This window comes from Hordeum vulgare, chromosome 3H (assembly GCF_904849725.1).
Source record: "Hordeum vulgare subsp. vulgare chromosome 3H, MorexV3_pseudomolecules_assembly, whole genome shotgun sequence".
Classification (NCBI taxonomy): domain Eukaryota; kingdom Viridiplantae; phylum Streptophyta; class Magnoliopsida; order Poales; family Poaceae; genus Hordeum; species Hordeum vulgare.
In genome coordinates, this window is record NC_058520.1 from 332,827,594 (window position 1) to 332,847,989 (window position 20,396).

The window sequence follows — 20,396 nt, forward strand, 5'->3', positions numbered from 1 at the left end:
ATACACTTGGACGGAGGGAGTACTATATTTTATAGGAAATCTAACGTCCACTCCAACCTTTTTTTACAATTACTCCACTCCAACCTCTTTTTACAATTACTTTGTTTTCTGTAACATCAAAGACTTCTTACTAATCCTATAGGGTTCAAATGGACATGTCACTCCAATCCTATACTTTTTCTATCCCTGCATTTTTAAAATCCTGCGAATCAAAGATGCCCTTAGCCTTTTATATTATTACTTTAAATATTTATGTTTCATACAACCAATCACATTATAATATGTTGCAAAATATTCCCGCGACAACATACAGGGTATCATCTATTTTTATTAATGAGCTGAACCATTAACCTGTTTTCACTACTTAGAATTAAGATGGCAATACATGAATAGAGTGATGCCCCTGCACATTACATTTTGCATCCTTCAATGAGTGAAAAATGAACATGTCCTCTTCCAATCCAGAAGCCATTGCACATGATGACTCAGGTGAGCAACAGCCTCATCCGTGCTCTCCGCAAACCAGACGAGCGGTATCTAGACCCTTTTCCACACCTACAGATCCTAATCTTGCCGTCCGTGCAAATTCATGTATATAGGCTAAACTAAATACATACATACATGATTCAGTCTGAAATACAACTCATTTTCTGTAACTTCTGACAGTTTGTGCGTCACGGTCACTGTGACTTTCAGCTGTTGCCAGAATCCCGTATGGACTATGCTCCACAGCATACCTTGGCAGTTCAGCCACACATGACCTCCACAACAGCCCTTTTCATTGTCCCAGGGCAAGGATCTCCACCAAATACCTCTGGAACTACGCTTACCCCACAGCGCTCTTGATTAATGCAGTTCTGCAAGAAACGCCAGTTCATATTCTAGGTATAAATAAACAGGATTAGGTAAAGAAAGGATTTGGATCTAACCGGCACAACTAATGCGATGGTCGCAAACCCATTACCTTCCAAAATATGTCATACGACTTGTGTGCATGGCATCCGCCTTCTGAGTAGCTCCCGCAGGACCCCTGCGGTGTGCCAAAGCTGGCAAATTTTATTTCAGTTATTTTCCGCCCATGATCACACTGGAGGTGGAGCTTAGCTTTCTCGTAGTCTTTGGTACGCCAATTCGTCATCGATGGCTGCCATTCGGACACGTCAGCACAGACACTTCCCGTAGTTCTTTTCACCATTGAAATTTCGCTAGGGTCACCACCCATCTCCTCAAATATCACCAATAGGTTCCCAGTTGGATTAAGCCATGAGCGAGGAACATGGTACCTGAAGGAACATAACATAGATGTAAGAGCTTCACTTGTGAATAATGCCATGGGTAGTTTTGTACTCCCTCCGTTCCTAAATATAAGTCTTTTAAGAGATTACACTAGGAGTCTACATACGAAGCAAAATGAATGAATCTACACTTTAAAATATGTCTATATACATCCGTATGTAGTCTACTAGTGAAATCTCTAGAAAGACTTATATTTAGGAACGGAGGGAGTAATAGTGATTACTTCTAAACCATGGAGTTCCTACCATCTCTGAGAAGAGTCTCCGCAGTTGGTTTGACACTTCGTCTCATCATATTCACCACGGTAATCACAGTAACCACATGTTCCGGAGGCCTTGTAGCCAGGCCAATACCGTCCAATTCCTTGACCATTTATCCAGATTTGCCCCTTCCCCATGCTATTCATGTCCAAGGCTAATGGCTCGTCACCATCTGGTGCGTTAAAAAAAGCCTGAAAAGTGGGAACTGTGGGATAAACCTTCTAAAAATGATGGCTCTATCACATGGGTAGCAACTAATCACATGCAAATTTCACATTACCTTATACCATGTCAGAGGCTGCTTCTGCACAGGTTCTCCCCATTCTACCGATGAGCTTCCACTAAGTGAATGAAGACTCATAGTCTCACCTTTCAAACCAACCTGCCCATATACATTAGGTTTTTTATGTTAATGCTTGCGCACAATACCTGATGGAACATTAAAACAGCATGCATTACCTGATAAGTCCATTTCTGCCATGTGAGATCTCTTCTTCCCTCATTCAGACCATAAAGTATCACCGGACCAAGAATTCCAGCATTCCAAGTCTCAAAATGTTCTCCAACATTCTGTATACAGGAATGATAAATAAATATACGAAAGATCAAATGTTGCATGACCAAGAGTACTATCTTAGTTAGCAAACTATCCACTTACTGGGAGACCAACTGCTATACTTAAGCACGAAATAGTGTTGCTTCCTGCCCATAGTTTCACATTCCTGGTATACGTTAGTTTTGGGTTTTCTACATTGCCGTACACAGTTCCTGAGAACAGATTGGAGAGCATTTCAAGATCAATTGCTTTCGACAGTCAAGAGATACACATTTTTTTGTCAAACGAGGCAGAAACTCCCATAATTACCTGTTAATTGTCCATTAACGAAAACATGCAAAGCATGACCAGCCGACATCACAGTGAGTTTGGGATATTTCCCATTGGTGAGAAACTGCTCATCCTTCGCAACATCAACACTTGAAAATGAAACTTTTAGTACCACTGAATTGCAAAGAGTCATATATTCATATTTTTGGTGGAGTTAGGCAACTTACTATGTTGTATACCACAAGTAGTCTGTGTTATCCCTCGTCATATTTATTTGTTCCAGTAATCCTACCGTTGTAAATGCTTCCTCTTCACCAAAGGAATTAATCTCCTCATTATATGACTGCCATGTGAGTCCTCCAGCCCATTCCATTTTCATTTGTGAAATCTGGCTGCCAACCTGTATAAGCATATCACAAAAACGTTAAATAATGATAAAAAGGGACAAATTCAGATCGGATACAGATTTTAGATAACAGTAGTAAGAGAGAAACTACAGAGATTAAATTTGGATGAATATACAATGAAAGCAAGCCAACTAAATTAACCAGATAGCTCAAGTGCCTAATCTCACCCTAGCGGTGTTGAAGACTGTTGTTTTGCAGTCCGGAAGAATACTGATAGACCAGGGAGGCAGGTCATAATGCATTCCGCTGAATGATACCCTTGCATAAGATAGTTTATCTTTGTTCTCGAGAAAAGCTGCACAAGCTCCTGTGCTTGACCTAAAAACGGATGACTGAACAGAAAGTTATCAAGAAGTCAGTTCTGGCTTATGAACAAAATAGTGTAGGTAGCAAGTAGAGAAAAGAACAGAATGTCATCACAACCTTCTGAGCCTTCCCAAGGGAAGATATAATGGGATCTGCTGCAACCAGGGCTTGTTCGCAAAGCTTGATGGCTCTATGCAACTCCTTCAAATGGCCCCATTTTGGTTCTCTCAATAAGCCTGGGGAAGCGAAGGGGGAAAGTTCGGTCAAATTGGTACATAGGATTCGGGGGTACATAATAACAAAGTACGTGCTGTATAACATCAACAAAGAAACAATAAAAAACAATTTTATCGTAATGTAGCACCAAATGTTAACATTAAGGTGATATAAAATGATTTGTGCAATCAGACACTGCATTGTTGTTAATCCATTGTTTAGAGAAACAAATTATTTTCCAACTGTGTCTTTAAAAGGTTATGGACCTTGAGAAGTGGAGTGGATGAAAATCTCTCTAACTCAGGCAATGGACTTGAAACTGGATACTACAGAGTGGAATGTGGATGCTGCCACATTGCTTTGTACATTTAAGGGATAAAGGTGTCAGAAAATACATAAACTGCATCGTCGTTTCATTCAAGTTAACTAGAAAGGGAAATTGCCTATACAAGGGCCGCTTCAGACGAAAAAAATATACAAGTGGCAGCTGTTAAACATGTAGTATTGGCACGCCTCTAGGTGCGGCCTAGTCATATCACGTGAGTATCAAGGAGTTGTTAGGAGATAGTTATTCTGTTAAACCTTTGTATCTTATCTCTATCTCCCTCCTTGTAAATCTCTCTCCCTCGGTTGATCTCTATAACAACCGCAGGTTATACTTGTACCTCAAGCCAAAGATCCATATATAAATACGCGGGCTCCCATGTATGGGGGTTTGAGACGCTTCACACAAATCTGATATGGTATACAGAGCCAACCTCTTCCCTCGGATCTAAACCCCATCCTCTCTGTCACAACACCCAGCCATCATCTTCTTCCTTGCGCCGCCATGTCTTCTTCAACACAATCTGTCTCCACCGGCCTCAACTACACAACATAAGAACCCCAAGCTCGCTCCCAAATCATGAGGGCAGGGCTATATGGGTATGTCGATCAATCAACTCCCGAGCCATCCAAAACCATCACCACAAAAACCTCAGATGGGAAGGACCAGGTCGTTCCCAACCCTGCCTATACTCCTTGGTTAATCCAAGATCAGCAAATAGTTGCTTACTTGCTTAGGAATCTCTCCAAAGAGGTCCTGATCCAAGTTGCTTCCTTAGAAACTTCCCATGCCATCTGGTCGGCTCTAGCAAACATGTTTGCTGCACAATCTAGGTCCCGAGTCAACAACTGTCGCATCGCTCTATCCAATGCCTAGAAAGGAACCCAATCAGCCGCTACCTTCTTTGGCCATATGTGATATATCTTGGATGAGTTAGCAGCAGCCGGCAAACCTATCTCCGAGGAGGAGCTCGTTTCTTTCATCATAGACGGGCTTGATATGGATTATCAGCCCATCATATCTACCTTAGATGTCCGAACTGATCGATTTCTGCAGATGATCTCTTCGGGATGGTGTCAAATTTCGACCAGCGCGTCGAGTTGTTCCATGGCACCGGAGCTGGCTCTTTCAAATCCACTGCAAACGTCGCCTCTCGTGGTCGTGGTGGTCCCTTCAATGGTCGTGGAGGGTACCGCTCCTTCTCCAAGAATGGCGGCGGCGGCGGATCCCGCAACGGCGGAAACCAAGGGGGCGGCGGTGGCGGCGGCGGCGGTGGCGGCGGCGGCCACTACAACAGCAACGGGGGTGGTGATAGTGGCCACTACCAGAACTCCGACGGAGGTGGTGGCGGTGGCTACCAGAACTCCGGCGACAACAACCCTCGGCAACGCCCCTTCTACAACAACGGGGGTGGTGACAGTGGCCAAGGAAATTTTCAGGGGTATGATGGCTATGAAAATAAGTGTCAGATATGCAAAAAGACTAATCACATTGCTAAGGATTGTGACTGGTATGGACAACTCCTATGGGGTTGACACTAACTGGTATGCCCACTCCGGAGCCACCAACCACGTCACCCATGAGCTTGAGAAGGTGACAATGCACGAGAAATATGGTGGTCATGATCAAGTCCATAATGCCAATGGTGAAGGTATGAACATAGATCATGTTGGTCATTCAATTAACAAAACCCCACATCGTGATATTCATCTTCGAAATATCTTACATGTCCCAGAAACCTCCATAAAACTTCTTTCTGTCCATCGCATTGCCCTTGATAACAAAGTTTTTCTAGAATTTCACCCTTACTTCTTTTTGACCAAGGATCAAGTCACAAGGAAAATTCTCTACCGAGGTAGATGCATGCGTTGGCTATATCCGTTGATTCCCCAGTTTAGAAGATTCAATAAACAAGTTTGCAGTGTCATCAAACTCTCGTCCGAAAGGTGGCATGCACGATTAGGACATTCGTTGTTTTTTATTGTTCAACAAGTGCTTAGAAATAATCAGCTTCCATGTGTTGGTGAGTGTAGTTCTGAAACTATTTGTGATTCATGTCAGAAAGCAAAGTCTCATCAATTGCCATACCCTATTTCTACTAGTGTTTCTACCCATGCTTTGCAACTTATTTTTTCTGATGTCTGGGGTCCGGCTCCTTCATCTGTTGGTAGACACACCTACTATGTTAGCTTCATTGACAGTAAATTCACGTGGATTTATCTTCTTAAGAAAATTTATCTTCTTAAGAAACGCTCCGACGTTTTCAAGTTTTCCAAAATTTTCAAGCACTTGTTGAACGCCAATTTGATCGCAAGATCCTTCTTGTCCAGTCTGACGGGGGCGGTGAATATGAGAAACTAAACACTTTTTTCCAAAATCTGGTATTTCTCATCATGTATCCTGCCCTCATGCGCATCAACAAAATGGCTCCGCTGAACGCAAGCATAGGCATATTGTTGAAGTAAAGTTTGCTCTTCTTGCAGGTGCATCCATGCCTCTCAAATTTTGGGATGAGGCCTTTCTCACCGTTGTTCATCTTGTTAATATGTTGCCTAGTCGAGTTATCAACAATGAAACACCCATGCAGCGATTACTTCACACCCGTCCCAACTATAACTCTCTTCATGTTTTTGGTTGTGCCTGTTGGCAAAACCTTCGCCCTTACAACAATCGCAAGCTTATGTTCCGGTCCAAACAGTGTGTGTTTCTTGGCTATAGTGCACAACATAAGGGTGTAAGTGTCTTGATGTTTCCACTGGTCGAGTCTACATCTCTCGTGATGTTGTCTTTGATGAAACCTTTTTCCTTTTGCTCATCTTCATTCTAATGCAGGTGCCCTTCTTCGCAAAGAAATTTTGCTTCCTCCCTCTCATTTATCCGGCATCCATCGCGAGGATGATATTTTGAATGATCACTTGACTAACCCTTCTGACCATGCATCTAAGACTCATGTTGCGGGACATGATGATGAGACAGCAGAAAAAAAAATCGATGGAAAATGCTCAAGAAATAATTCCAAGCAGGCCACATTTCATGTGTCCCTGAGGCGGTGGCAGTTCTGCTCCCGACTCCTCCTTGGGATCGGTGACGACAGACCCGTCGCGATCCTCCTCGGGATCGCTGCCTCACCAGGAGGACAGGGGCGCCGAATCCACGCCAGATGCGCCGCACCAAGCAGCAACTGTCACGTGGCAGCGATCGGACCAAGCGACCGATGCGCGTGCGTTAGGCGAATCCGGGCGCGGCGACATGGCTGCATGGTTCCCCGCTGAGCCGCGGGTGTACACCAGGCAGGCCCCCTCTACATCGGCTCCTGCAAGCATGGGAAACCGAGCTGGTCCAGACTGCCCGCCCGGATCTTCTGTGGGCTCGTACAACGTCTCCAGCACCAGCTTCAGCCACAGACGATCCGGTGAGTCCTGAAGGCCATAGTACGCCCTCGAGATCGCCTGGATTTGCTCCCTGTGAGCGGGATCTCGGATCTTCTCCGCCCACCGTTTCTGCAGAACTTCAGCAACTACCTTCTCCACCACGCACGTGTCTTCGAACCGAGGTAATTGAGCCAATAAATTACAAAGTTAAGTTTGGTTTAACTTGTTTAACAGGAGAACCAAGTACTTTTCGCGAAGCATGTGCTGATCCAAAGTGGCGAAGGGCCATGGATAAAGAGTTTCAGGCACTTCGAAAAAATAAAACTTGGCACCTCGTTCCTACACACCAAGGTAAAAATCTAATTGATTGCAAGTGGGTGTTCAGAATAAAGAAAAATTCAGATGGAAATAGATCGTTATAAAACTAGACTTGTTGCAAAAGGTTTTAAGCAAAGGTATGGCATTGATAATGAGGACATATTCAGTCCTGTTGTCAAGGCTGCCACTATTTGTCTTGTTTTATCCATTGTTGTATCTAGAGGATGGAGCCTTCGGCAGCTAGATGTGCAGAATGCGTTTCTTCATAGTGTTCTGGAAGAGGAAGTCTATATGAAACAACCTCCTGGTTTTGGGGATAAGCATAAACCTTTTCATGTTTGCAGACTTGACAAAATCTCTTTATGGACTGAAGCAGGCTCCTAGGACATGGTACTCTCGGTTAAGCTCAAAACTGCAAACACTTGGTTTTACCCCTTCTAAGTCAGATACATCATTGTTCATCTATAATAAGTCAAATACTTTCATATTTGTTCTTATATATGTTGATGACATCATTGTTACAAATTCATCAAATGATGCAATCACAACTTTATTGAAAGATTTGAACTCAGAATTTGCACTCAAGGATCTAGGAGATTTGCATTTCTTTCTTGGTATTGAGATTAAGAGAGATAGAGAAGGTGGTATTCATCTCTCTCAAGAGAAATATGCAACTGATCTTTTGAAAAGAATAGGTCTGCAAGGTTGTAAACCATCATCATCACCACTCTCTAGCACAGAAAAGTTGTCCCTTGCAGAAGGTGAAATCCTGAATCCAGAAGATGGCACCAGATACAGGAGTTTCGTAGGTGCACTTCAATATTTAACTCTAACCAGGCCTGATATTTCCTTTGCAGTGAACAAAGCATGTCAATTTCTTCATGCTCCCACTTCATTGCATTGGACTACTGCAAAACGTATACTCAGATATGTAAAGAATACTTTAAGTGTTAGCCTAAATTTCAGTACATCTTCATCCACACTTGTCAGTGTTTTCTCTGATTCTGACTGGGCAGGATGTGTGGATGATAGAAGATCAACAGGTGGCTTTGCAGTATTTTTTGGAGCAAATTTGATATATGGTGTGCAAGGAAACAAGCAAAAGTGTCAAGATCAAGCACTGAGGCAGAATACAAAGGTTTAGCAAATGACACAGCTGAAATTATTTGGGTTAAGTCAATACTCAAGGAACTTGGGTTAAGGCATATACAAACTCCATGTCTTTGGTGTGATAACCTTGGTGCCACATATCTGTCAGCTAATCCAGCTTTTCATGCAAGAACCGAACATATTGAGATTGATTATCATTTTGTTAGAGAAAGAGTTGCAAATAAAGAATTGGATATACGGTTTGTGCATTCAAAGGATCAAGTTGCAGATGGGTTTACAAAAGCATTACCTACAAGGCCATTTGAGGAGTTCAAGCGTAATCTTAACTTGGTAAAGTTATGATTATGGGAAGGTGTTAAACATGTAGTATTGGCACGCCTCTAGGTGTGGCCTAGTCATATCACGTGAGTATCAAGGAGTTGTTAGGAGATAGTTATTCTGTTAAACCTTTGTATCTTATCTCTATCTCCCTCCTTGTAAATCTCTCTCCCTCGGTTGATCTTACTCTGTTGAACCTTTGTATCTTATCTCTATCTCTCTCCTTGTAAATCTCTCTCCCTCGGTTGATCTCTATAACAAGTTAACAACCGCAGGTTATACTTGTACCTCAAGCTAAAGATCAATATATAAATACGCGGGCTCCCATGTATGGGGGTTTGAGACGCTTCACACAAATCTGATAGCAGCAACCACTATGTGACACGAAATAGGTTCAAAATATTCCCTCTGTTTCACTATTATAAGATGGTCCATTGTAACTTTTTCTGATTCGAGTGTATATAAACACATTTTAATGTGTTTGTTCACTCATTTCAGTCCGCATGTAGTCCATATTGAAATATCTAAAACATCTTATAATTCTGAACGGAGGAAGTATATATCATGTGCCAACAGGGTTCGCTCCTTGGGTGGCCCACGTGCATCCACGGGCGGTTTTTGGTTTCCCCCAAAGCAGCAGACGCCGCCACCGCCTCTTGTCACCTCGTCGTTGTCAGGGACCTTCTCCTATCCAGCCCTCGAGAGTGGGAAACTCTTCCTCCTACTCATCGTCGTCGGTGTCTCCTCTGGAGGCATGGTGACGCGGAGATCAAAGACAGCGGCACACCTTTTCAGATCATAGGGCGGCCTGCTTGTAAGGATCCAATGGTGATCAGTGGAGATCATGGCAGTTCAGCTACTTCGGCAGATGGTGACGACGGCGGTCAGCTTCTCATGTGTCTCCTTTTGGAGATCTCCTTCTTTTGCCGGTATCAGACCTCATTTCACGATACCCGTTTGGCAGTTAGGCGGGTCTGAGGAGTGGTGGTGACGGCAATCAGCTGCGGTCGTGGCAGATCAAGGCACGACATAGTCTGTCGATGTTCCTTCTATCCTTCTTTGAAGTACCCGTAGGGGTGCGGAAAAGATTAGACTTCTATCAATGTGGCTTCTTCTAGCAATTTGATGAGACTAAGAAGTACGGATTGGCTCCATGGGATATTATTTGCAGACCCAAGGACCAAGGTGGGTTGGGGATCGAGAATTTAGAAGTTAAGAATAGATGCTTGCTTAGAAAATGGCTATACAAGTTATCTACTGATACTAAGGGTATGTGGATACAAATTTTGTGGAATAAGTTTACAATCCAAGACTTTGGCACAAGTTACCGCTAAACCTAAGGACTCGCCTTTTTGGAAGGGACTAATGAAGGTGAAGGTTACCTTTTTCCAGAGGGTGATGTTTCTGGTCGGTAATGGTGCGACAACCAGATTCTGGGGAGACACGTGGCTAGGGGAGGTACCCTTGGCCTTGCAATATCCTTCTCTATATAATATTGTACAATGTAAGGAAGATTATGTCGCTACAGTATTACAATCAGTTTCTCTTAATATCCAATTCAGGAGGTCTCTGGTGGGAGAACATTGGAACTCCTGGTTGCACTTGGTCCGCAGGTCGATGGATGTTCAACTTTCTGACCAGCAAGATACAATTCACTGGAAGTTATCTTCGAATGGTACTTTTTAGGTGAAATCTATGTATTTAGACTTAATTGATTCAGGGCCAATCTCGAGATCATTACACATCTAGAAGATTAAAGTCCCGTTTAGAATCAAAATTTTCATGTGGTTCGTACACAAGGGAGTTGTACTGACCAAAGATAATTTGGTAAAGAGACGATGAGTTGGCAGTTCTGGATGTTGTTTTTGTGACCAGGATGAAACGATAAAGCACCTCTTTCTCGATTGTCCGTTAGCAAAACTATTATGGCGGACTTTACATATAGCCTTTAACGTTAACCCTCCAATGAGCATTAACACGTTATTTGGGACGTGGCGCAATAGAGTAGATGCAAATATAGCGAAACATATTCGGATAGGGATATGTGCACTACTTTGGGCTATATGAAACACTAGAAATGATTTGATATTTAATGGGAAAAACTATCAATTTTTTGCAGGTTATCTTCAAAGCCACTTCTTGAATCCGTACGTGGTTGTTACTCACTCATGCGGACTCCCGGGAGCTTTTGGTTATTGGATGCAACCGTTGGGAGACGGTGGCACGGATTATCTTCAACCGATTTGGATGGTGAGCTAATAACCAGGTGTATAGGCATCGTAGCCTGTTCTTTCTCGCCGGCTGTGGCATCTTTTACTATATTTTTGTTACCGCTCCTTTTGTGAGCCAGATTTGGACCTTAGACTTTGTTCCCGCTTTTTATTCAATAATATGGCTGCATGCATCATTCTGATGCAGAGGCCGGGGGCATTCCTCCTCAAAAAAAAATCAAGGCACGGCATGGTGGTGCAGTCTTTGACTGGATCCAGCCAAAAAAATCAAGGAACGGCATGGTGGTGCAGTCTTTGACTGGATCCAGCCATGAGGGCATCTTAGAGGGCTCAGTGGCAGCTTCTATCCAAGGTGAAAACCTAGGCCTGTCTATCTGCCTATCTAGACTCAGCAACCACGGCGTTTTGCGGCTTTCCCTTCCTGAAGGCATTGCTATGGTGCATCGATACATGCTGCCCGATGAAAATCCAGGATGTGGCCTTATTGATCGAACCCAGCGACGACGATGTTGGTCCTATTTCTCGCTGGAGACGTTGCATTTAAGACTAAGTTCCTCTACGCCTCATCGTCGTGTAACTGGTGTTAGCATGTGGACAATCTCTTGGTAGCCTTCGGTGTTAGGGTCACAAGGGACTCGGCTACGGGTTGTATTGTGTTGACAATCTGCCATGACGTTTCCCTTTTGTCTTTTGTCAGTTTAACCAGATTTGTAATAATTTGGTTGTATGCATTCTTAGTTGGTATAGAGGCCGGGGATAATGAAGCTTCAATTTTCTAACAAAAATATAACATGTGCCATAAGCAAGGCATGCATTGTAGATAAACAGAGCATGGAGAACTGAACTCGCCGTATTCATCAATAGGAGCATCGTAGTCATAGCTAGTTGCAACGAATGGACCACCAGCTGTCCGCCCAAAGTTTGTTCCTCCGTGATACTGAAAAGAGGCATCCCAACTTGGTACAAATATTTTTGGTGACATGATAAGCTTCAGTTAAACAGAAAGGATCGGTGTGACTTACCATGTAATAATTAACAAAAGAGCCACCCTTCTGGATAAACTTGGCAACACCATATGCTAGATCCTCTACTGGTCTATGTGGAAGAGGAACACCAAAGCCTGTGTACCTGTGTTAAGGAGAAAAGAGGATTTACATGGAGAAAGATAAATATACGAAATATCATGTGGTAGTAGATGTTAGACAATGTTTATACGTAGCTTATGTGTATACTATGTATCTTGTATTTGTACCTTTGTGTACCCCTATATATATATGAGATAGCCACATCCGTATTGGGTGTCGAGCAGTTTCCCAAACCCTAGTGTTTACATGGTAACCGATTAGGTTTCGATAGCTTCCGCCCCGTCCCGATCGCTTCGACCCTGATTGTCCCGGATGGCGTCTGGCCCGACCGCCGCCGTCTCGGCCGCCGCCGCCCCGGCCTCTCCCGGCTCTCTGTTCCTGGCCTCTCGGCCGTTGCTTCCCCTGGTCGGCGCCAATCCATCTGCTGGTGTCCCGCCGGCGTCGTCGAACACAGCTAGATCCATTGCGCCTCACGCGGCCGTGCCCGCGGAGCCGTCCCGCGCGATGCATGTGAACGTGCATGGGGCGGAGCATGCAGCTCCCTCTAGCGTGTGGGCTGCGTACGGCGCCAATCCATCAGTTGCGTACGGCGCGTTGCATGCGGCCACGTACGGTCTCTACCTCCAGCGGCGTACTCCGCCTCCGGCTGCGTATCCTCCGGCCTCGTACAACGCTCCGCCCCCGGCTACGTATCCTTCGGCTGCGTACAACGAGTTGCCCACGGTTCCACACAGTGCGCCGCCCGAGTCCTACGTTGTACCTACGTCTGCTGTGGTGCCCTACAGTACTGCGTCTCCGATCTACGGCGGGTACCAGCCGGCTTCTCAGATCACGTCGCCCTATGGTGCTTCCCCGGCGCCGTATCGTCCGTCGGCTGCGGCTCCTTCAACGGATCTCATTCATCTCTCGCCGGTGCCTGGTGGTGGTCCACATCAGGGCTACTACACGCTGCATCTGCCGGATCATGTCGTCGCTGCTGCACCGTTTTACTTCGCGCACCTCATCCCGGTGAAGCTCACGACGGATAACTATTTGTCGCGGCGTGCCCAAGTGCTGCCGCTTCTCCACAGTCGCAACTTGGAGGGTTTTGTTGATGGTACTCTGTTGTGCCCTCCACCATGTCATCCAGGGCATCATGTGTGGGTGGCTCAAGATCAAGCCATCCTATTTGCTATCCAGTCCTCTCTCACGGAGGGAGTCTCGTCGCTGGTCATCTTCGTCGCTGCGTCTCGGGACGCGTGGACGGCTCTTCACACCAGTTTTGCCTCGCAGTCTCAGGCGCGAGCTCATGCCATTCGCACTGCGCTTGGGGATGTGAAGCTTCAGGACCTCACCGTCATCGACTACTTCAACAAGGTGACGGGTATGGCTGACACACTTGCCTCCATTGGCAAGGTGCTTGGTCCGGAAGAGTTCACTTCCTATGTGCTCAACGGACTGCGACGACTATGATAATTTGGTAGAGAATATCAATGGTCGTGACACTCCCATCCAGCCACGCGAGTTGTATGCTCGCCTTCTTGCTACGGAGCAGCGCATCCAGGCTCGCCGGTCCACGTCGAGTTTCCCTTCCGCCAACGCTGCCACGCGTGGGAAGGGCAAGCCCTCCAAGCCACCAACCGGTGGCAAGCCTCCGTCGACCGCACCTAATTTGCGGAACACCACTACCTCGACGGGAGGTCGAGTCCGTGCCTGTTGCCCTTCATGTGGTGTTGAGCTCCCCTGCCGGCTATGTGGACTTCATGGTCACCTTGCCTCCCGTTGCCATCGTCGCTTCAAGCAGGATTTCTTGGGACTCGGGAACAATGGCAAGGGTAATGAGAAGCAGGCTGCCCTGGCGAGTCATGAGCAGGGGCATACTCCTTATCCAGTTGATGCGTCTTGGTATATGGATACGGGAGCTACCAATCACCTGACGAGTGAGATGGGCAAACTCTCTTTCACAGGAGCCGTACCGTGGGCACGATCAGGTTCGCACCGCTAATGGGGAAGGTATGCACGTCCCACATATTGGTCAGGCATCACTTCTTACACGTCGATCCACTCAATTACGTCTTCTTCATCTCCTTCGTGTTCCCTCTGTTTCACGTAGTTTGCTTTCAGTTCCTAAACTTACTCGTGATAATAATGTTCTTACTGAATTTCATAATTTTCATTTTTTTTGTTAAGGATCGGGACACGAGGGACGTTCTTCTTAGAGGTCGACTGCGCAAAATAGTCTTTATGCGCTTGATGTGCCACCAGCTCCTAGTGCCTTTAGTGGTGTTCGTGTGTCTCCATCACATTGGCATGCGCGCCTTGGTCATCCTGCCACTCCCATCGTTCGCCATGTATTTCATCGTCATGAGCTTCCAGTTGTGTCCAATAAACATGTTGATGCAGTTTGTGATGCCTGTCAGCAAGGCAAGAGTCATCAGTTTCCTTTTTCTAAGTCGAGTCATGTAGTCCATAAACCATTTGAACTTGTGTTTTCGGATGTATGGGGCCATGCTCAAACTTCTGTTAGTGGTCATAATTACTATGTCAGTTTTATTGATGCTTATAGTCGGTTCACTTGGCTTTATCTTCGTAAACGCAAATCTGATGTGTTCAATGTTTTCTTGCAATTCCAAGCGCATGTTGAGCGCCTACTCAATCACAAAATCATTCATGTGCAATCAGATTGGGGGGTGGGGGGGTGAGTATCACAACCTCAATGCATTCTTTAATAAGCTTGGAAACACACATCGTGTGTCTTGTCCTCATACACATCAGCAGAACGGTGTAGCTGAGCATAAGCATCGCCATATAGTTGAGACTGGTCTTGCTTTGCTTGCCCATGCCTCCGTTCCTTTCCGGTTTTGGAGTGATGCATTTTCTACCGCATGCTTTCTTATTAATAGACTCTCTACACGACCCCGTCAGATGAAAACACCACTTGAACTCTTGCTGAATGAAACTCCTGATTATACGTTCCTCAAAGTTTTTGGGTGTGCGTGTTGGCCTCATCTTCGTCCATATAACCAACGCAAGTTGGAGTTTCAATCTAAACAGTGTGTGTTTCTTGGTTATAGTTCTCTTCATAAAGGGTACAAATGTCTTCATGTTCCCTCTAACCGCGTGTACATCTCTCGTGATGTGGTGTTTGATGAGAATGTTTTTCCTTTTTCCGCACATCCGGCCACCTCCACCACTCCCACTGCACCTAAGAACTCCACTTTACCTTTGCTTGGTCAATTTATAGATGTTGCATATACTCCCTCGTTGCTACCTAACCATGGTGCAGGTACTGGGCGAGGAGCGCGTCTTGAGCTTCTGGATGATTCGTCGCCTCTGGTACAGGGGGCATTCCTTCGGTGCATGGCGCATGCACCAACAACCCTTCGCCTCCCCCTGGCTCCTTGTCGGCTGACCCGCTCCTGGCACAGGCCCAGCCAGCTGCTGCCGCCTCGGCTCCGTGCGGGTCGCGCGCAGCCTTGGCGCCCGAGCCGGCTGGTGTGGCCTCCGCTCCATGCGGGTTGCGCCCTGGCCTGGCGTCTGAGCCGGCTGAGTCCGGTGGCGCCGCTTCGGTCCCAGGCGGGTCGCCCTCACCAGGTTGTAGTCTGGCTCAGTGTCGCCCTGCTCGCCTGGCTCGGTTGTCACTACATCGACCCCTGCATCGCCGCTGCATGTGGTCTCCGAGACCGGTGATTTGTCTGCATCGTCGTCACCATCCTCTTCGACTGCGTCTCCGACACCACCTCCGCCACCTACCGCTGCTCTGCGTGCTCATACACGCAGTCAGAGTGGTATTTTTCGCCCAAAAGAGCGCACCGATGGAACGGTTGCGTGGATTGCGGCATGTGTGGCGCAGACGGTTGCGGATCCCACTACTGAGCCTCGACATTTTCAGGCGGCTCTCCGGATTCGTCACTGACGTTCTGCCATGGAGCATGAGTTTCAGGCTCTTCAGAGGAATGATACTTGGCGCCTCGTTCCTCGTGTGTCTGGTGTTAACATTATTGACTCCAAGTGGGTGTTCAAGGTCAAGAAGCATGCGGATGGGTCTATCGAGCGCTACAAGGCACGACTTGTGGCGAAAGGATTCAAGCAAAGGTACGGTCTTGATTACGAGGATACATTCAGTCTAGTTGTCAAACCTACCACTATTCGTCTGCTTCTGTCCTTGGCTGTTACCAAAGGGTGGTCTCTGCGTCAGCTTGATGTTCAGAACGCTTTTCTTCATGGGGTCTTAGAGGAAGAGGTGTACATGTGGCAACCTCCAGGTTTTGTTGATCCTGCTCGTCCACATCATTTGTGCCGTCTTGTTAAGGCATTCTATGGACTTAAACAGGCTCCACGTGCATGGCATGCACGACTTGGCTCGGTTCTTCGTCGTCTTGGCTTTGTTCCATCCACTGCTGACACGTCTCTGTTTCTGCTGCATCGTCCTGAGGTTACTATGTATCTGGTGGTCTATGTTGATGACATTATTCTTATCAGCTCCTCAGTGGCTGCCGCTGATCGTCTGTTGTCTGCTCTGTGTGGTCATTTTGCTGCCAAGGATCTGGGTGCTCTCCATTACTTCCTTGGTCTGGAGGTTTCACGGTCCCCTGCTGGCCTGACTCTCACTCAGCATAAGTATTCCTTGGACTTGCTGCGATGTGCTGGTATGTTGCATTGCAAGCATGCTACCACCCCTATGTCTGCGACAGATCGGTTATCAGCCTTGGATGGTGCTTTGCTTCCTTCAGATGATGCTACAGAGTACCGCAGTGTTGTTGCTAGTTTGCACTACTTAACTATCACAAGGCCGGATATCTCCTATGCGATTAACCGTGTGTGCCAGTATCTTCATGCTCCTCGGACTTCGCATTGGTCAGCTGTGAAGCGTATACTGCGTTATATCTCTCATACTGTCTCCTATGGCTTGCATCTTCGGTCTACCTCCTCAAGTGCTCTCTCTGTGTTTTCTGATGCAGATTGGGCTGGGAGCTTGGATGAGCGGCGATCAACGGGGGGCTATGCTGTCTTCTTTGGTTGTAACTTGATCGTCTGGAGTGCGCGCAAGCAGGCCACAGTATCTCGGAGTAGCACTGAAGCAGAGTACAAGGTGGTTGCCAATGCCACGGCTGAGCTCATTTGGGTACAATCTTTGTTGAGAGAGTTGGGAGTCTCTCAAGGGCAGCCACTAGTTCTTTGGTGTGATAATATTGGTGCGACATATCTTTCATCTAATCCAGTTTTTCATGCTCGTACCAAGCACATCGAAGTTGACTATCATTTTGTGAGGGAACGTATTGCACAGAAACTTCTTCATATTAAGTTCATCTCCTCCAAAGATCAACTTGCTGACATCTTCACGAAGCCACTTTCACAACCTCAGTTTGAAAGTTGTAGGCGTAATCTTAACTTGCTTTGTACTTCAGGCCACGGTTAAGATTGAGGGAGGGTGTTAGACAATGTTTATACGTAGCTTCTGTGTATACTATGTATCTTGTATTTGTACCTTTGTGTACCCCTATATATATATATGAGATAGACACACCCGTATTGGGTGTCGAGCAGTTTCCCAAACCCTAGTGTTTACAGTAGACTTTTAGAGAGAGAACAATGAATTTACCAGGCAGTCCAAGCTTCAGTCCACATGGTAGGCTTGTGAGGTTTATTCGGGGAGAACCAGTCACAGTAAAATCCATTGCATGTATTAATCTGCCACCAAGAAATCACATTAAGATCATATTTACTGGATCACAGTAAGATCTAGCGGAGTGAAAACTCCTAGTCCAAATTATGTCATGTAAGGGTGGAAATTCCTTTTAGAAATGAAAGGCTTGGCAGATGATCCAGTAAATATGATGGACTCGTTTTATTTCCATTTTTGGAAAATGGGGCCATGAAGGTGAATGACCCCAGCACATTAAAAGAAACAAGGAAATAGTGTCCATGGTGCACATATTAAAGCCAAGGAGTGCACAACATACAATTGGATCTGGGGCGTCATCCTCTTTACACATGATCCATGGGACACCTGTGTTGAGCGCAATGGCCATGTTAGCTGCCCATGAAGCGTAGGCCTTGGAAGGCTCACCCTGATCCCACTCCAAGGGGCCAAACTCGTTCTCGATCTGCAAGGACAATAAGGATTTAAAGGTGGGCCTGGTTGAAAAGAAATCCAATATATGCTAGCAACAGAGGTCAAACAATTTGAAGCATACCTGGGAGAGGATTATTGGTCCTCCCTGCCACTCAAAGAGCCCTTCCGACTTCATCATGTCAACGATCTTGGTGGTGAACTTCTGCATCTCAAGCTGTTTGAAAGAATCATAATGGAAACTACAGATATTAGAAAGAAGCTATAAATTAAAACAGAGTAGAGCTGTCAAAACAACTCTTGCCTTGAATGGCTGATTATCAGTTCTAAAGCTGATGCCGGGGACATACTTCAGCCAGACAGGGAAGCCACTGCAGTCAAACGGAGTGTGATTTGGCATATTTTAAAAGAAGTCAACAAAGAAGCGACTTCTCAATATGGCAACCCTCATTAGGTAAACTGAGTCCACAAAACTGGAGTAAATGATTTAGCACGAGCAGTAACTGGCACCTAGAAAATCACTGATACTACTACTACCTTATATTTTATAAGAAAAGTAATGAACCTGCTAGTGGTTATTTGGTAGAGTAACAAATGTTGAGAACAATGCGGGTGTAGTAGGTGGTTGTTACCCGAAGTTCCACTCGGCGCAGACGTAGGGGCCAATGCGGAGGTGCACGTAGAGTCCGGCCTGCTTCACCAGCTTGATGAAGTGCACTAGATCATACCTCCCCTCGAAATAGTACTGCACAATGCAATCGATTCACCAAGCATAGCAAGCAGCATCAGAAAGCAAAACAAACCAGCCTTTTTTTTAGCATAGCCATAGCAGGCGGTTCTTGGAGAAAGTAGCAACCTGGCCAGGGGAGGGCTCGTGGCCATTCCAGAACACGTACGTCTGCACCACGTCCAGGCCGCCGTCCTTGGCCTTCTGTATCAGATCCGGCCACATCTGCAGGCGGCCACAGAAACGAGCAAAGAAAGAGAATAGTTACGCTGGGAGACAGCATTCTCGGGAAAGAGAGCGGGGCTGCTGGACAAGCAAGAAGCCGGTACCTCGGGCACGCTCCTCGGGTAGTGGATGGAGCCGGAGAGCAGGATGCGGCGCCGCCCGTTCACCACTAGTGCCTTGCGGTCGTAGGTGACGGCCGCCGACGCCGTCGCAGCGAGGGCGGCCAACGCGAACGCGACGGCGAGGACGGACGGTGCCGGCAGCTCGGAGGACGCCATGGGAAGGACTGAAGCTGGAAAGGAAGGGAAGTCCGGTGAAAAATAAAGCGGAAACGGCGCCTTTCGGTGCTTTTCCCTCCACCGGGAGTGGGAGTGCAGTGAAGTGAAGTGAGGCGCTCGCTGGAGGACACACGCGCTTTCTCTCTCTCTCTCTCTTTGTCCGGTTCACTCGTGCTTCACCGTCCAGAGTTTGCAGCTGGTTCCTTTTGCTTTTTCTTCCTTTCCCTCTTCCCTCTGTGCCACTCCCGTTGATGCACAGGGTTTAAGAAGGTTTACAGGGGATTATCTCTGATCAGAAACCCCGCGATTCTCTATATGTACATTTGATGAACAGGGTTTATGATGAGCAAACTCCTTCAATCCTTTCTAATCCTCCTCGATTTCTTTCTACCCACGCGGCTCAGAAACCTTGTATCATGGCTCAGGGATTTGGCAATTGAGGGGATTTGAGAGGATTGGATGGAAGGAAGTGATTCACCCAATCGTGTGAAAACCCCCCTCCACAATCCTCTCCAACCCCTTCCTACCAAACAAGGCCTAAGTGAAACTCCAACGGACCGACCCAAACGGACGGTGATTTTGTCCGTTTTTTGTTCGTTTGGGTCGACCACGCGGACATGAACGTTCGTTTTCGTAAATAGGTCGGCGCATGCGTCCAACGCTGGCCGGATCCATTTTTGCCGGCGTGCGAAAAAATACATAAGTTCATAATTAAACATTTGAAGTCAGCCACGAAGGCCGGCGAGAGTCCACGCGTACGCATTACATTAATTAAACATAAAAAAACTAAAACTACGAAGGCAGCCCTAGGCGTCGTCATCGGGGCCGGTGAGGTCGACCAGCGTAGGCGCAGGGCCGGCCCAGGGGAAGGTCTTGTTTCAGAGCGCAACTGCCTACGCCTCCGTCGTCTGTCCCGTCGGCGCGGGTTGTGCTGGTGGCGGTGGCAGCGCAGCAGCAAGGGCACGCTCCTCCGCCTCCGCCTCCCGTCGTTCCTCCTCCGCCTCCTTCTCCAGCTCCATCAGCCGAAGGCCTTCGGCGCGCTCCG

The 20,396-nt window shown here is 46.6% G+C and overlaps 2 protein-coding genes across 2 annotated transcripts; one reads left to right on the forward strand and one right to left on the reverse strand.

Annotated features, from left to right (window-relative positions):
• Positions 1 to 308: 308 nt before the first annotated feature.
• Positions 309 to 19,473, reverse strand: LOC123443769 (beta-galactosidase 2). The gene is made up of 19 exons (XM_045120296.1): positions 19,178 to 19,473; positions 18,978 to 19,073; positions 18,754 to 18,866; positions 18,426 to 18,492; positions 18,246 to 18,338; positions 18,012 to 18,155; positions 17,651 to 17,739; positions 12,007 to 12,112; positions 11,834 to 11,921; positions 3,213 to 3,331; positions 2,957 to 3,121; positions 2,610 to 2,782; positions 2,422 to 2,531; positions 2,215 to 2,324; positions 2,016 to 2,126; positions 1,837 to 1,938; positions 1,542 to 1,747; positions 965 to 1,283; positions 309 to 857 (listed from the first exon to the last, which is right to left on the reverse strand). Exons 1-19 carry the CDS (start codon positions 19,349 to 19,351, stop codon positions 747 to 749), a joined length of 2,496 nt encoding a protein of 831 aa, XP_044976231.1. The 5' UTR covers positions 19,352 to 19,473; the 3' UTR covers positions 309 to 746.
• Positions 12,123 to 14,747, forward strand: LOC123443771. Its single transcript, XM_045120297.1, has 2 exons — positions 12,123 to 14,061; positions 14,239 to 14,747. Exon 1 carries the CDS (start codon positions 12,382 to 12,384, stop codon positions 13,519 to 13,521), a length of 1,140 nt encoding a protein of 379 aa, XP_044976232.1. The 5' UTR covers positions 12,123 to 12,381; the 3' UTR covers positions 13,522 to 14,061; positions 14,239 to 14,747.
• Positions 19,474 to 20,396: the final 923 nt, after the last annotated feature.

Excerpts from the sequence above, each read along its gene's own strand:
- LOC123443771 (XM_045120297.1), top strand. The coding sequence starts at position 12,382 with ATGGCGTCTGGCCCGACCGCCGCCGTCTCGGCCGCCGCCGCCCCGGCC.
- LOC123443769 (XM_045120296.1), bottom strand. The coding sequence starts at position 19,351 with ATGGCGTCCTCCGAGCTGCCGGCACCGTCCGTCCTCGCCGTCGCGTTC. Across the intron at positions 19,074-19,177 it reads ACCCGAGGAGCGTGCCCGAG|ATGTGGCCGGATCTGATACA; the intron begins GTACCGGCTTCT and ends GGCCGCCTGCAG. Across the intron at positions 2,783-2,956 it reads CAGTCTTCAACACCGCTAGG|GTTGGCAGCCAGATTTCACA; the intron begins GTGAGATTAGGC and ends ATGCTTATACAG.